Source organism: Amblyraja radiata, chromosome 24 (assembly GCF_010909765.2).
Source record: "Amblyraja radiata isolate CabotCenter1 chromosome 24, sAmbRad1.1.pri, whole genome shotgun sequence".
In the NCBI taxonomy this organism is placed as follows: Eukaryota; Metazoa; Chordata; class Chondrichthyes; order Rajiformes; family Rajidae; genus Amblyraja; species Amblyraja radiata.
Window position 1 is genome coordinate 9,759,535 of NC_045979.1, and position 17,553 is coordinate 9,777,087.

Genomic DNA, 17,553 nt, shown 5'->3' on the forward strand with positions numbered 1-17,553 from the left:
ACCAGCCTGATTACACAAAGAACACCGCATAAGCACTTTTGCACTAGGTTGTTTTTAAGCATGACTTTTCTGACTACTTACCAGACACTCATAGATGTATGAGAAATTTGCACACTGATCAAAACAAATGTATATTAGGTATCAGTTCGTATTTGCTGTCAAATGAGTCCGAAGGAATGCTTGTTATTTGCGTGTTTAGTTTATTATTGTCACATGTACCGATGTACATTGAAAAGCTGTTGGGTTCACTGGAGGAGATATCTATGAAATTGAGTTGGCCTCAGCAGTAGCACAACATGGAAATTCTAGATGACGGCAAAAACATTGTTTTGCTCTGAGGAAGGGAACCATTTAAAGGGCAAAATATTAAACAACTCATATTTCTCCAATTAACAAAGTTTGAATTATGTAACATATTCTAAAGGGATTGCAACTGGGATATATTTCCAGGAGATGTAGAAATGGCCAAATAAGCTTGGTTTTATCAAATACTAACTGCCAGTCAATTACTGCTTCAGTCATGAGAAGTTCATGTTCAAAACCACTTGATGAAATACCTTCTAGAAACAATGAACTGCAGATGCTGGTTAATACACAAAAGGACACAAAGTGCTAGAGTAACTCAGCAGGTAAGGCAGCATCTCTGGAGAACGTGGATCAGTGATGTTTCGGTTCGAGATCCTTCTTCAGACAAGTGTCAGACAGGGTGTCACAGGGCTGGGGTCTCAGCAGAGGGTGACCTGAGCCCACACACTCTTGTACCTGGATGGGTGCCGAAAGGATGCAGGCCCTCAGCTCAGGAGGTATTCCTGAGATCCAGCCCAGGAAAATGCAACTGGGCACACTGGCCATGGGTAGTGAGTCCATGTGATGGGCCAGATCCTGCATGACTTGTCCCATTGACTTTTATGATAGATTACATGCAGAAAGCCCAACCAAGCTGTTTGCCATGGATCTGATACCTCCATAACTTTTAACCTTGTCAGTTTTCCCATACACTTGCTGGTGTCAGAATAATGCTAACAGTGTATGAAACAGATACTTCTTCATTTGGGTAAATCATTTTCAAAATCAGTCACAAGAGCTAAATTTCATTTTTTTTGGCAAATTACATAATAGATCATGAGTATTGATGTGAATGATGATTAACTTACATTGCCTATTGTTCATCCTGCCCAATGGTTTGTTTGCATAGCTTAACAGATCTCCTAAATTGGTCTTGATATTCCACCCTTGAGCTACTAAATAAATTACATTGTGATACAGTAAAGCAGTGCGACCTTTAAAAATCCTCTTTCAACCCATATTTTCCCAACGGGATTTGCAGAAAAAACAAATGGAAACAAGCCACAATAGTGAGAACTGGGTATTGTTGCTGCAGCTACCATTACAACCTGCTCAGTATTGAGAAAGAGAATTTTGAAGTTGGCTGTTAATTCCCCTAGGTGCCCACTTGTTTTTTTGAAGTGTGTTTTTGCTTTTTTATCTTATGGTTGGGTTGAAACTACATTTGACTGAAGTCTGAAGAAGGGTTTCGGCCCGAAACGTCGCCTATTTCCTCCGCTCCATAGATGCTGCTGCACCCGCTGAGTTTCCCCAGCAATTTTGTGTACCTTTGACTGAAGTTGTTTCTTTTGTTAAAGATGCCTTCAGTAGACCTCCTCAAGAAATGTCTTGCACAAACTTGTAATTCAGTTATTTCCAAATGAGCCTCAACCTGCAAAAAACTGTTGTCAACTGTGCCGTGCATATCCGTAGTTGTTTGTTAGAGGAAAGCAATTATTTTTTTTGCACTTCTATTCCTCACTAAAAAATACCTAGGTTAAGTCTCAACCACATTAGTCTTATTCACTGTTTGCTGTTTTTCATTCTTCATCTGTAAAAGCTGGGTAGTTTAATGCTTCTCAAAATTAACACAACTGATTGTCAATAATTTTCATTGCATTTCTCATCAGATTTGAATTGGTTATTAAATACACAGCACAGGAGCAGTCTGCATATCAAAATAATTTGCATTTTCTCACATTTTTTTCATCTTATTGTTGTAGATTGACAACATTGATCAAGAATCTCAATCACACGGTGCTGTGGCATGGATAGCTGACTCCAAGCAGGATTCCAAGAGGACAATTAGTACAAAGTATGAAACCACCATTTTCTGACCACCTGGTTCTCCCGCTTCTATTCTGTGCCTTTGCACTGTGAACCTGTTCCACTACTCCGCGTCCTGTAGCGGGCACTTAAAGCTGCTTTCACTCTTCTCAAAGGGGAATTTCGTATTTGAGCTTCCTATACTCAACCCTGTAATTCAAATACAGCTGCCTTCAACTTCTTGGTGATCTTTCAACTGCTTTAAAACAAAAACTCTGGAAATACTTGGGAATCTTATTTCGTATCTGAATTTTGAAATACTCTAACCTCCCAGCACTGTGAGCTACTGCACTGTTACCTAATCCACCCAAATGCTACTAAAGTCATAAGCCAATGTTATATGAATTCATATCATGCATTTTTTCCAGAGTTATACATACAGTAAGACATTTGCTTCAAGCCATGTGAATCAAAGGTGTTTTTAAAAGACCACATATCCTTTTTAAATTGCTTTCTTAAAGAGGTTGATTTTAAACTGTTTAAAAGCACATGCCTCATCCATACTGTCTTGTAGTTTGGTTTGTCAAACTGTTTGAGAACAATGGTGTGTGAATCGATCAAAATGGCATGCAATGATAAATTGAGGGCTTATTGCTATGTTCTGACAATTTTTAAAGAGTTTCAACCACAAGGTAAATTTGACAACAATTTTCTTAATATAACTGAACTTGTCGAATGACTTCCAGCCTCATTACCTGGAGTTTTCTTTTAAAGCTTTACCTCACGATGGGGGCATGTCTGAAAGAATCAACTTTTCTGATATGGTTATCGAAGCACTGACTGAGCAGATAAACCAAGAGGCATGCCATTTAGCTTTTTATGTGATCCAGTATGAGATCTTCCGCAATTCCTCGAATGATCAAATTATATTACAGTTATGGAGATTACTTTGAATCGTTGAACTTTTACAACTGCTAAATATTTGTCACAAACTGTATATTCAAAGTTACTTTATTCAAAATATATAAGAACTCAATTTTGGGCTCTACATTATTCATCTTGTTCAATACAAATGATTGGAAAATTCAAATTTTTTGGAAACCAAACCAATGGAAATTATGAGGAGTACACTATGCTGGAGTGGTAAATATTGGGTATTATGTATTGCGCTCAGTATTCATATCCACTTGGGCTGTTAACGTATGTAATCATCGATGTGTGAAATTCTTGATTTACTTTCTGCACAATTCAGTTTCTTTCTTCAGTATTCAGCATTTATTAATACGGTGCACAAGCATTTTAAATGTGACTGGTAAACTTTCTAATTATATCCTTTCATCTTCATTTTTAAGGTTGTGCTCTGAAGTCTTCACTTTCAGAGTGAACCATATTCTTATGAACTACCTATGAATGAGATTCGCAAGAGTCTTTCTTTGCATAGACCACTATCTAAGACCACACAAAGCAAATCAATCAATTTGTGTATGGGAAAACTGACAAGTTAACACTGGATTTGTAGAAAGATCCACACCACAAGGATCCACACCCTGGTTTCTCCACCCACTCCCCTGCTGAGTTTTTCCAGGATATTCAGCCTTTGTTTACAATTTCCAACATTTTCACCTTTTGTTTACAGTTTCCAGCATTATTAATATTTTGTCTTTTTTTACTGGAGTAAATTGAATGCAAAAGTTATTTCGCATTTCGGGAGTGATAAATATTTTTTATAAATTATTTTTATCAATGTTCATTACCCATTAACATGTCGACTTGAAAAGGGACAGATTATGTGGCATTACAGGCCACCCTGTGTTACGAATGCCCAACATTAAATTTAAAAGTCCAGAGCACATGTACACATTTGTTTTTACGAGCAGTAGAATTAATTTCCTCACCACTTTTAGTAATTGTTCTTTCTTATCGGTCCTATTCCCTTTTGACACCGTTCATTATAATACTGTCGAGGGATGATTTTGGTGGATTTTCTCACTGATGGCCAAAATGTTTGATGAACATCTGTTCATTACCAGGGGATGACAGATGCAGTATGATGCAGATTGCTGTGTTGTCAATTTGTCAGCAGTTGTAATTTGCCACGAAGTACAGAATTTGATTGTCTTGATAATCCTCATGAAAAATGGCTTTTCTATAAATAGCAATGTTCATAGAGAAGAGATATTCAATCTAATTGAAAATGGTATATTGACTAAAATTAATCACAGCAATATGATAAACTTATCCTCACCATGGATGCCGAATGAAGTTGCTTCCAACATTGATCTCTCCGTGAATGCCACTAGCGAATTTGGAAATACTGTTTTACAATACTTTGCAAAGCAGCAAGGGTTGTTAACTCCCTTCAAACTAATTTCCTATGCTACAGTGAAACTGCTTGTTAAAGTCATTAAGGGCATGCTGAATATGATTTTCTGCAGATCACTTTTTGCAGCTTTCAATCATTGTACTTCCCTTATAATTCATTATATGACCCATTGGAACAAGTTATATTATTCTCCCCGTGAAACTGAATGGAAAATTAGTGCATTGAAATGAGGTACCACATCTACTGCATCCGGTGTTCCCAATGTTGGCTCCCGTATATCGCTGAGACCAAATGCAGACTTGGCGACCGTTTTGCCGAACACTTACACTCAGTCTACTGAGGTCTACAGGATCGCCCGGTTGCCAACCATGTCAAGTTCCCTTCCCATTCCCACAGTGACCTTCCTGTCCTGAGCTGCCTCCATTGCCAGAGTGAGGCCACACACAATTTGGAGGAACATATTTTGCTTGGGTAGCTTACAACTTGCGGTATGAACGTTGAATTCTCTAATTTTAAATAACTTCTACCTACTCCCCCCAACCCCCTTGCTCCCTTCCTCCACCCTCGTCTTTTAACCTGTTCTACAGTTCACCACATTATATCGCTCTTAAGATCACACCTTCCCTATCCAACAATGGGCCTACCTGACCTGAGGTCATTTGTAGTGATCAAAAATGTCACATATCCTTTTTCGCCAGAGATGCTGCATGACCTGCTGAGTTACTCCAGCACTTTGTGTCTATCTTTATTACAAACTGAATCTTGTATCAAAGCCAGAATAGACCCACGTAGTACAGCTTTTCATCTCTTTCTCTTGTTTTAAATGTTGACTTCCTGCTTATCCCAACAATGGAGATGTTTTGGCTAATTCAAAATGTTATGCTCATCCATTTTACAGCACAGAGTTTCATAAATTCACCTTGACAAAGCATTTTCTTGATCCACATTCTAACTTTCAACCCATTAGATACTCTCAGTTGTCCATATGTGTGATTTCTCCGGACATATTTTAAAATCCTATGATTTAAGTTTCTCTGACTATGAGTTACACTGCATTCTGTTCTGCAATCAGAAAATGATTTTCAACTCTGAGTCTCTAGTTTTTGAAATTCAAATATTGCGTTCAAAGTTCAATCTGTCGTGGTGCCTTTGGCTTGCTTCTCACCACTAATCATCACCCTTTATGCTCCTCTCTACCCACCTCCACTTTGAGCTGTTCCTTTTATATAAGATACATTGGAAAAAGTCTTGTTGTTACATTTAAATTCTGTTAATCTAATTACTTGATTATTTCAGATCATTACATGACTATTTCAGCTTGTCCCAGCTTAGAAAAGGCATTAAATATAATGTTGATTACTTAAACCTTCTTTCTATGTGGGACATCTAAGCATTGTATAAATTAGAATTATTACACACTCGTAATCAGGATATTATCCAAGTCAATTATTAGTTCAATCATTTTGTAGTATGTAGTTGAGTTTATCTTTCAGAATTTGTAAAAAATAATTGGTTTTATCCATTTGCTCATGGGAAAAATCTGGTCTCTGTAATCTCCAGGAACACAGGTAATTAATCCTCTCAAAACTAGCATAATTATTGTAATTTGATCATTTGTGGTGAACCAGACATATAATACCCAGAGTTGAAGACGCTTAAAGACACAGGATTTAGTTTGTGACTGTCAAAGATGTGGGTGGGCAGATTTTGTGGTTTTGAGCAGTCTTCTTCTTCTTGCGTATGGCGTGCACAGCCTAAAGTTGTAGGACAACTTGTTCTATTTGATCTTATTTGATTGTGCACGCCAGGTTGATTGCATTCGTCAAAACAGGGCGGACCACTTGAAGGTTGCAATCTCCCACCTCAGTTTTGAGCAGTAATGAGAAGTTTGTCATAAACAAAATCAAATGTGTAATGGGAAGGGAGGAGGAAAAGAGAAACCCAGAATTGGTTTATTGCAGCTGGCAAAAGACATCAAGGCTTAATGATAATTCTGAAAGCCTTAACGTTTTCACCATGTACATCAAACAATGTGACAATTAAGTGGCAAATTAAATCATTTTATTTGTTTCAATGTTAGGGATAGCATTTTAAACTAAAATGTCGATGCAATAAGAAGTTCACAGCAATAAATTATTGACAGCAAGGAGGGCTAGATACCAACTAATTTGAGTTGATTCGCCCAGAAATTCAATGGGTGATACTTTTTTTCAGCACTTTATGCGTGAAATGTATTTTTTATCTGGAGCACAACACATTTACAATAATGAAAAAGACACTAAGTGCGGAGAATAACAGAGGGTCTGGCAGCATCTCTGGAGAACATGGATGAGTGATGTTTTGGGTTGGGGCCCTTCAATCTGAAGCAGGGTCCCAACCGAAAATGTCACCTATCAATGTTCTCCAGAGATGCTGCCTGACCCGCTTGAGTTATTCTCGCAGTTTGTCATTTGTTTGTAAATCATCATCGACAGTTCTTTATGTCTACGTTTACGTAAGTGTCTGGGTGAAATCATACCACTCTAGAAATTTAACCTGTCATTTCCAATCAGAGATTTCTACTGTACAAATAGCAGAATTCCACATAAGACATCAGTGTAATTATGTAATTTTCCACCAACACACTATGCAAAATGCGTTAAGAGGAAATTGCCTTGCATTGTTCATAAGTATGTTTGTCATTGTGCATTTCCAGCCCAATTGGTTTAAATCATGCTGCTTGTTGGCTGCCGAAGCAGATAGTTTCCCAATTAAGAGGTTTTCTTATCAGTTCTCCTTTAATGGCCCTGTCTCACGGTGCGAGTCCACCCACGAGTGATCCCGAGTGAAAGAAAAAATAAAACTCGTGGTTTTCTACGAGATTCCAAGTTTATGTTCGCGAGTTTAAACTAGTTCCCACGTGTATGTCTAAGTTTGCCGTTTACTTCTCATTTCTGCGATGTACCAAGTTCCTCTCCCGAGTTACCAAGTTCCTCTCCCGAGTTACTCTTGAGCCAACAAAGACTACCGACATGTGGAAAAATCATCACATGGTAAAAATGATGTCATGCAGTTTTTTTTTCCACTATAAAAAGCCTCCCATGTTTATATTTCTTAGGGTTACAGAATCAAGGGATATGGGGAGAAAGCAGAAACTGGGTACTGATTTTGGATGATCAGCCATGATCATATTGAATGGCAATACTGGCTCGAAGGGCCGAATGTGATCACTTCCATTATGTAGAGAGCCTCAGAATGTTAATAGAGATTCCATTCCGTTTACATTGCGCTTTGTGCAGGGATCAAATCTTAGCCCAAAGTGTACATTAGGCTGCGAGGATTAATTTCAAAACTTCAAATTATTTCAAACAGTGTTTTATCGGAACAACGGATCAGGGCAGATGCCAGCCCCTTTAAACATCACGGACAGCTCAGTGTGAAGTGGTGCTGGAATTATATGTGAAATAGTCTTGGGAATTTTATTATCGATCCTAAATGCTTTATTTAAATTATAGGTCGTTTAGTTTGTTGTGAAGTGGCGCCGGATTTAACACCTCAGTCTATTAAAATTGAATTATCTCACTGAACGAAAACATGCAATATGTTTCCAGGCAAATATCCAGTGGTTGAGAATTAAAGAGCAGTCATTTTAAACGGGCGGTTGCAGTCAATAATACGGTAACCGAATGATATTTATTAATTGCTAGAGAGGACGATGTAAACATAGTGAGGTTAGTGAGCAGCCTCTAACATCAACCGTTCCTCGTACTGTTCTGTTGTGTAGGAAGGAACTGCAGATGCTGGTTTACCTCGACGATAGACACCAAAAGCTGGAGTAACTCAGAGGGTCAGACAGCATCTCTGGAGAGAAGGAATGGGTGACGTTTCGGATCGCGACTCTCCCGGTTGCTACCTGATCTCCCGGTTGCCAAACACTTCCCATTCCCACACTGACCTTTCTGTCCGATGTCTCCTCCAGTCAGAGTGAGGCTAAATGCAAATTGGAGGAACAGCATTTCATATCTCACTTGGGCAGCTTACAGCCCAGTGGTATGAATATTGATTTCTCTCACTTCAAGTAACCCTGGCATTCCCTCTCTGTCTATCCCTCCTCCATCCAAGTTGCACCAGCTGCTCGCTTTCACCCAATGAACAGCGAACAATGGTCTGTTTCCTTTATCATCGTTACTTTTTTGCATTCATTGTTCTTTATCTCTACAATACATCATCATCTATATCTTTCGTTTCCCTTACCAGTCTGTCGAAGAGTCTCGACCCGAAACATCACCCATTCCTTCTCTCCAGAGATGCTGCCTGTCCCGCTGAGTTACTCCAGCTTTTTGTGTCTCGTCGCCCTTCTTCAGACTGTTCCGTTGTATTGACCGAAAACGAACGACGTGACAGTACTGGCGACTTAATGAATGAAATGGAGACACGCAGAATTAAATGGACTTGGAATAACTGGAGCGGTGGGGTTTTATCGAAAAGTGACTACATGAAATCGGTGGAAGGAAACGGGCAAGCGAGGTTGCGGGTCAGGGTCCTTCTTCAGACTCCATGACCCGCTGAGTTCTTCCAGCTGTCAAATGGAGACATGGGGGACCACAGATGCTGGCATGTTGAGCGAAACACAAAGTGTTGGAGCAACTCGATGGGCCGAATGGCCTAATTCTGCTCCTATGACATGAACTAACAAAGTGTCGAAGTAAGCCAGCGGGTCAGGCAGCATCTGTGGAGGGAATGGATAGGCAACGTTTCGGATCGGGTCCCTTCTTTTCGAGCCGAATCAACGTCTGTCCATTCCCTCCGCTGATGCTGCCTGTCCTGCTGAGTTACTCCAGCGCTGTGTGAGTTCCTCCAACACTTTGTGTGTGTTTTATGATCATGATTCCATCATCTGCAGTTTCTTGTCTACATAAACTAGGCCTCAGCAACTCTGAGTGTACTAACCGGGAGATTATGTTGCTGCTGCCAAAACAACAGTTGGCAATGTATGCACGGTAGATGTCACATTGCGTGGGAAACGAGGTCTCCAGGGAGACAGACTCAAAGTGCTGGAGTAACTCCGCGGGACAGGCAGCATCTCTGGACATTTATAAAGCATTACATTTTGGAACACAAGGAACTACAGAAGCTGGTTTACGGGGAAAAAACAAAGTCCTGGAGTAACTCAACGTGTCAAGCAGTATCTGTGGACTGTGTTGAAGATTAGTCATCTCCGGAGAACTTGGACAGGTGACGTTTCAGGTGAAAGAAGGGTCTAAAGTTTGAAGAAGGGTCCCGACCCGAAACGTCACCTATCCAAGTTCTCCGGAGATGACTAATCTTCAACATTTCACTTCTGGCACTAAGGCCAAACCCACAGTAGACTCACGAGTCACTACGGGAAACTCACGGCTACTACGTTCTTACAACAAGTTTAAAAGTTTAAACTTTTCATTTCAAGAGTAAATTTGACTCGTGGAAAGATGTTGAAAGATTTTCACGAGTTAACATGTTTCCCATGTACCTGCCGTTAGTGTTACGAGTCGCTAAGTTACGTCCACGAGTTCCAACGTTCCCGCTACGTTAATTCTACGTGATTACCACGAGTTTGATTTGTTTTAAACTCGGGATCACTCGTGGGTGGACTCGCACCGTGAGACAGGGGTTTAAGTCATTGATTTGCTTTATATCAGGACTGAAGGTCCCAGTCACCTGAAGTACCCTGCAACACCTCTACTTCCCCAATTGGGCCCCCATCTTTCTCCTATTACTGGTCACTCGGCTGTTCGACCAACAGCTGCGATCTTAAGCTGTCAACTCCCTGACCCTCACCACAACAGCTAGTAGAAGGCTCCCAACTCACGAACTCCAGAGCTGATTGCAAGCCCTCTCTTGTCACCCTCTGGCATTGCCATCTGTAACCCTCTCTGGTTGCAACATCCAGCCGCTGCCTCTGAAAACCTTTGCTTTGTTCTGCTGTAACATGCAACTCAAAGGCTTTGCACTCTTAAGCTTTCTCAAGCAGTAGACTCGTGACCAGAATTATCATCAAATTATGTGCTATGACTATCATTGCACTTCTTCAAGCACCTGTGAGTTTTGAGATCCTTATATTTTTGTTAAAATGGTTATATAAAATGGTTGTGGACTCATCATATTATTCTGAGAGTTTGTCAAGATAATGTGTTATGGGATAAAATCAAAAACAGTTGTGTCAAGGACAAAATCCCAATTATGTGTTATTTGAGTGACTAATTCCACTGAGCACTGCTCCCTCTGCATGGGAAGCTCTCCTTTTTTCATGGCTTTCAGCAGGGTAAACTCTTGGGTATTTCAGCTGTAGATGGTCTTAGTTTAGTTTATTGTCACGTGTACCGAGCTATAGTAAAAAGCTATTTGTTGCATGCTAGTCAGTCAGCAGAAAGACAGTAACATGGTTACAATCAATCCATTTACAGTGTATAGATACATGATAAGGGAATAACATTTAAGTGCAAGGTAAAGCCAGCAAAGTCCAAGGGACATCAAAGAGGTAGATAGTACCGGCACGGTGGCACAGCGGTAGAGTTGCTGCCTTACAGCGAATGCAGCGCCGGAGACCTGGGTTCGATCCCGACTACGGGTGCTGTCTGTACGGAGTTTGTACGTTCTCTCCGTGACCTGCGTGGGTTTTCAGCAAGATCTTCGGTTTCCTCCCACACTCCAAAGATGTACATTGGCTTGGTAAATGTAAAAATTGTCCCGTATGTGTAGGATGGTGTTAATGTGCGGGGATCGTTGGTCGGCGCGGACCCGGTGGGCAGAAGGGCCTGTTACCGCGCTGTATCTCTAAACTAAAAAAAAACGGAAGTAGTTCAGCACTGCTCTCTTGCTGTGTTAGGATGATTCATTTGCCTGATAACAGCTGGGAAGAAACTGTCCCTGAATCAGTTGGTGTGCGTTTTCACACCTATACCTTTTGCCTGATGGGAGAAGGGAGAAAAGGGAGTGGCCAGGGTGCGACTCGTCCTTGATTATGCTGCTGGCCTTGCCGAGGCAGTGTGAGTTCAAAGAATCCACACATTGTGGCTATCCACTAAGTGCCCATGTCATCCACCAACTATTTTTCTGGTCATAATTTTGAATTGGACCTCAGGAGATTGTTGGACCGACATGACATTTAAAAAAAAATGTCAATGTTCCTTTGACCCAAAGATATTTCTGCTGTTTTAAAACTCAACAATGAGACTATACATTCACAAGTTCACACCCTCATATCCCACATCTGAAGAGAAGATGTTAGAAACGATTGACTGGGGACTTTCAAAAAAGGAGTCACTGTTGTCTACTGTAACTACAAATGGTTCTGCCTGCTGTCCATCAGAGGGAAAGCCATCACAAAGGTCTTCAACTAGCCATTGAAGAGCTGCTTTGCAAATAATAATTTGGATTCCAACTTTTAAGAGAAACCCCATGTGACATCTCTGAGAAACATTGGCACTTGTATCCAACCACAGAATATGGCTGTTTTTAAGCAAAGAACAATCTTTTGGAGGAACACAGCTGGTTGGGTAGTTCCTGTGGTGGGAAATGGATAGTTGATGTTTTGGATCAAGAAGAAGGGTCTAGATTTCATCCATTTCCGTCCACAGATCTTCTAAGTTTCTCCATCAGTTTGTTTTTTTGCTCAAGATTCCACCATCTGAAGTCCCTTATGTTTCCATTTTTATTTTTTTTAATTTCACAAAATCTTTGACTGCCTGTCAGAGGGACTAAAAAGAATCCTTTGCAAATTTGGACCCTCATAAATTTGTCAGCATATTATAACTGCTATTTGATTTGCTAAAATGTAATTATTTTTTTTGGGGGGGGGGTGGGGAGGTGGTTCTTGCCCTATCTGGCACAATTAAATCAGGAATTGATCATTCACATTTTATTGCAGAAAAATATTAATTACATCTTGTTTTTTTTTGTTCTGACTTACATTTCTGCCTGCCAGTTTCATCTTGCAGATGATCACTCCTCTTCCGGGCAGCGTATGCCAATAACATCAGCTTTGCCTTTGAAGATGTGTGATTAGTCTTTGGGAATATGCCCATCTCATTCTGTGCTAGATTAAGTTCATCAGTAGATAACTGCATCCCTAATTTGGCTTAAAGTATGTTTCTGGCAGTAGGAAGTGGGAGAAGAGAGAAAGTAAATATTTTTCCTCATTTCAACAGAGTAGAAATTAGTTCCCAAGCTTTGAAAAAGACAAGTTTGATAAACTTCGAATATCCTTCAAATCATGGGCAAAGTGGATAGATCACGATCTGTTCCTACAACATTTTCAATTGAACACTATCTGCACAATTCATGACATTTATAGCATTTTTTACTTTCTGATCTTGGGGTAGATTTCAACTATCCCTATTTGTTGGATAAGGTTCAGTAAATGTTTTATGAATTATAATAGCATCTTCTGTTGATTGCAAAGATTGAGGCATTGCCATAGTTTGAACATGTGGTCAACTGAGTTTTTGGTTTACATATTGGAGTTGTGCAGCTGGGGTGGGTTTATTCAACCTAACCGTTGAAGCGCACTCAAAAACAAAAACCTTTGGGAGAAAATAAAATGGGACCAGATTCTTGTCATTGCGTTTGGTCATTTCTGTTGGCATTATGCGACATGGCAAAGACATGTTCAATTATTGTACAGTAATTATTCAAATTATAGACAATTTGAGTGAATGCATCTGATTTCAGTGCTTGCATGTCTTGGTTCGGTACAACTTTCAATATTTTCACTTTAGATTTTTTTTTAACTTTTTGTCCCAATCCCAAGCTTCGGTTCTGAGCCTTTCCTGGTAATGATTTCTTAAGGGATTGTTCAGTGAATACATTGGCTCCATGTTTTGGGGATATGATTATTGTCGCACCTATATGGTAACCTCATCTGTGGAGATTAGGAAGTCCATTGTTGTTAGTTTTTCCTCTCTGTAGTTACCTGTTAATCAATCTGCTCTCTATATAAGTAATCATTGAATAGAAGTTAATGGTTTGAGCCATTAGTTCTCAGAAATGTATGGCAACATTTCTAATGGTGTTGATAAAGCCCATGTTTTTCCTTTTCATCCAGTGTCTGAATCTCTGCCAATGCCATATATAGTCTCAAGTTGACCAAACTCACACATGGCCAGAAAACCATCAGATCTCTATCACCTGTTCATCCAACCAGATGAAGGTCTGGTGATGATTTTTCCCCCTGGATACATTTTTTCAACTTTCATTGCAACATCTGGATTAATGTTTGAATGTGAATAACAATGAGGCAAATTAGGCTGCTTTACTCTACTCTACTTGACCTCTCCAATTAATTTAAATTAAAATCCACATAAAGCAGCAAAGTTACACATGACAGAAATTCGAGCTGGTACATTCAGGCAAAGGTGAATTTTTAATATCAACCATGCTTACTCTCAAGCTTCTGCAATTCCTTTTGTGATGAAGATTTAATTTTACAAATGCAGAATTCCTTCATTTCAGAAGCTCATTAACCTTGGAGATGTTTTTAATTTGTGTTAATCCAGGACACTTTATCCTGTATTCATTTTTTGTGTATTGAATTCTGAATTATTGGTTTAATATATTTTGGAGTTTATTTTGGTCTGCCCCCCCCCCCCCCCCCCCCCCCCCCCCATAGAGGGCCCCTATCAGATAAAATATCTGGTGACAGCAAGTCATCGTATCTCTGGCAGGCAGGTGTTAGCATACTGAACAGTGTACACTGTTCTTTTCTTTATAAAATTCTTGCCTGTCTTTCCATCACCCGGCGGGGTCACAACAGAGGAGGCTTGGATTGCCTCAGCGCAGAGGGAAAGCAAGGAGGGAAGAGATAATGACTTTGGGACTTTAAACTGTGTTGAGTGTTTGTTATTTATTCTATGTTATGACTGCAGGCTAAACCATTTCGTTGCACTGAAAAGTGCAATGACAATAAATTGAATCAAATCAAATCAAATCAAAAGGTAAAAAACTTTTAAGATAAAAGATCAAAGCCATCACATATCATCTTATAGTTGATATTAAATATTGATGTCTTATTGCAGAGCATTATTGTGCTCTCCAGTATGAATGGAACTTTGTGATACAGTATGCCTTCAGTAATGGAATGACTTTTCTTGGGCAAATCTAATTTACAGGATGTTGTATTTAAATTTGCTTGTGCCTATTGCATTTAAAATGCTATAGTATCCATTTGGCGATTGGGATTAGCTAAATCAGATTTATTTATTTCTGCACCCTTTTTGAAAGCTTAAAAACATTCCTAGTAGCTTTATTCTTCCAATTCTATTTACTCTTTCAATTTGTCTTTGTAATCTGTAATGCACATTACCGGTAGTAAAAAATGTTCCAGAGTAATTGTTTTAAAACACATAAAATAATCAAGATTCATACATGTTTATTTGTAGCCTTCCTTTGTGTGTCATTGTATTGTGTGAAACATCCAAATTCAATCACAATTTACGTTTAACATCACCGACGTGTTTTTTCTTTTTGTTTTAACTACATGTAGCTGAAACCCTGGGGTGAGTGTATGTTTACTGGAAATGTGGCAATGGGTGACAGATCATCTTGAGGGAATCCTGAAACCATCTGAGAAGCAACAGAGCACATCCGACAGAACATGAAACTGAAGTTGACCTGTGCGGCAGTGGCTTCAAACATTCTTTATCATAGCACAACATAGGAAATGCAATTATAGAACTTCCCTAACAAGTGCTTCAATGCCTTCAAGAGATTTAGTCATTTAACCAAAGAAGATTTATTGCAAACAACACAATCTTGCCCTTTGTGAGAAAGATCAGTGGAGCAATCATCTTCAGTATGGTTTGAGCTGGTTTATTTTATTCACCAGCAAGTGGAGATGTGTATTGTCCCCAGCGCCTTACTACATAAACTGTGAGAAACATGATTTTGTTTATTACGTTGAATATATTTTCATTAAATCATTTTTTAATTGTCCATTATTTTCTGCAACCCTTCCCCATCGCAGAATGTAAATCTGATTAAGATCACTGGATTCCTCAGTTCTAACCCAAAGCAATTGTAGCATATTAAAGAGCATTACCTTCTTTCTGAAGTTGTATTCTGTAAAATAATCCATCGTTTTAGTGGCAGGCACCTCAAATACTTTGCCATACTCCCAAATCATATCTGACCTGCTAGCATCATTAACCTCATTCACAGATGGAAGTTGTTGTTTGATCAAAATATTAAGTGTGTGAAAGTATGGTGGATTTTGCTTCAGTAGCTTTGTTGTATTTTAAACCATGATCCTGCACTTGAATGAAGCAGAAAGATGCCAGGAAATATCGTCATGCTTTGAATTTACTGGAAAGGATTTCACTCAGATCTTCTGTCATACAGCAAAACGGAATCCTTATCGGCCTATGCAATATTAATTTACATGTTTTAAGAAACCCCATTTTTATGTCTGGTTCTTGGCGTTCAATGTGTTTGAAAATGTCACAACATGAATTTTAAAGGAAACAATGGAGCTGAGATTCTTGGCATATGAAAAGCTGTCATATCTGTTTCATTTTTACAGGACTACTACAGTAAAGGAGGGTGAAATATATAAAAGCACGATTGCAGAACTTAAATATTATTACTATTATTTTGAGTTATGATGTAGCACAAAAGGATGAAATCCAGATAATTACAGTCTTTTATGTAATTCATTAGGTATATTGACTAAATCCTGTTAAGCATAATTATGTAGAAAAATAATTATTAGTAAACTTACAAGCCCCCTTCCTGGGCTTCAACAGTGACAAATCAGTATTTAAATCGAACTTTAATTAATTATCTTTGGTTCATTCCCATTTCCACCTATGAACTTTAAAAAAAAATAATTGGGATTCTTTGTGACATATTTTCCATTATATGAAAACTACAAAGGCCAAAATTATAGATAAGGTGGGGAAGTGGTTGCTTCTGTGATCATTGCTTCTGCAATGATGGAACATTCCAGCATTCTGTACAGCACCATATTTTGGTCATGTCAAGATGCAAGCAGTGCCAATAATAAGTGAATTTGAGCAGCGGGCAACACTGGATTGCAATCAGCAGGTAGTACTGAAAGATTCAACAAATGTAGTGCAATGTAACATCAGGATTGTTGGATAATTCCAATAAGCAAACAATTACTAATTCATGCTTAGCAGGTCATAATGCCATGAAATGGCTTTTGAATCAAAAGAGTTGGCCAGTGAAGAGGTTTTTTAAGTATTCAAATGATGTACAAATGTCTAAGCAGCAGTATTTTTAACCGAACTTGGCTGCAAAAATAACGAGGGTTTTTGGTCAAAACCCATTGATTAATAATGAACAGATAACCTCTTTTGTCGAGATTTTTAATTGATATTCTCCATGATGTCTTGATTGTTTTGATTAACAGTAATAATCTCAGTAAAAGTGCACTAATGGGCAAGGGAAAAACAGCTGCTTCACTAATTTGAGTCTCAATTTGACTATTGTTTTACTATTGTAAAATTGTTTTAAGATTTATTTGTACTTGGTCAAGGGCTGTGAATGCTGTGTAGACACTAAGCAGGGCTTACTAGTGTATATCTTGTTCTGAATTGTAGACATTTCTGATGGTTAGCATTGGATCTATATGTATTGATGGATGTTTATTAATTTTCTAGTTCTGTATTGCAGTACTTGAAAGACATATATTTCTATGTACATAAATGTAGATTCATGAGCAAATGTTACAACTGGACACATCATGGTACCAAACACTAGGATTATTGTGCAAAAAAATAGACTGACCTCATAACAAAACAAGTTTGTAAATTTACATGGGCTTCCAGTCTGTTTTTGTTAATTTTTTTGCCCTTATTTGTACAATTGGATATCAATGAATAAACAGATCCTGATTAACTGTTTTGTGCCAATCATTCCAAAGAGTCAAGCTTAACAGCACCAAATGTTTTTAGTCTGCATTTATTTGCATCACTGTGTTATTTGAAGTTCAGATTTGTTTCTTCATTACAAAACCCACCACCCCAAATTTTAAATGCCATTACATAGCTTTCCTATAATATTTCACCAATAAATCTGAGCCTCCATGAGTTTTATGCAGCCATTTCCAGCCCACATCTTATAATGAACCCCTTGGTTCTCAAATGTTTTACTTCAGCTTGGCT

General features: G+C 38.8%; 1 protein-coding gene across 15 annotated transcripts in view; it reads left to right on the forward strand.

Moving 5' to 3' along the window:
* Nucleotides 1-17,288, forward strand: part of anks1a (ankyrin repeat and sterile alpha motif domain containing 1A) — a 264,470-nt gene extending 247,182 nt beyond the window's left edge. For 10 of the 15 annotated variants that reach the window (XM_033042378.1, XM_033042381.1, XM_033042383.1 and 7 more), the window contains one exon: nt 2,049-3,814. In XM_033042378.1, the coding sequence (XP_032898269.1) occupies nt 2,049-2,162 (114 nt within the window). In that variant the 3' untranslated portion in view covers nt 2,163-3,814. Of the gene's footprint in view, nt 1-2,048; nt 3,815-14,912 lie in introns of those variants that run through there. The other 5 variants (XM_033042379.1, XM_033042385.1, XM_033042387.1 and 2 more) reach the window with 2 other exon arrangements.
* Nucleotides 17,289-17,553: the final 265 nt, after the last annotated feature.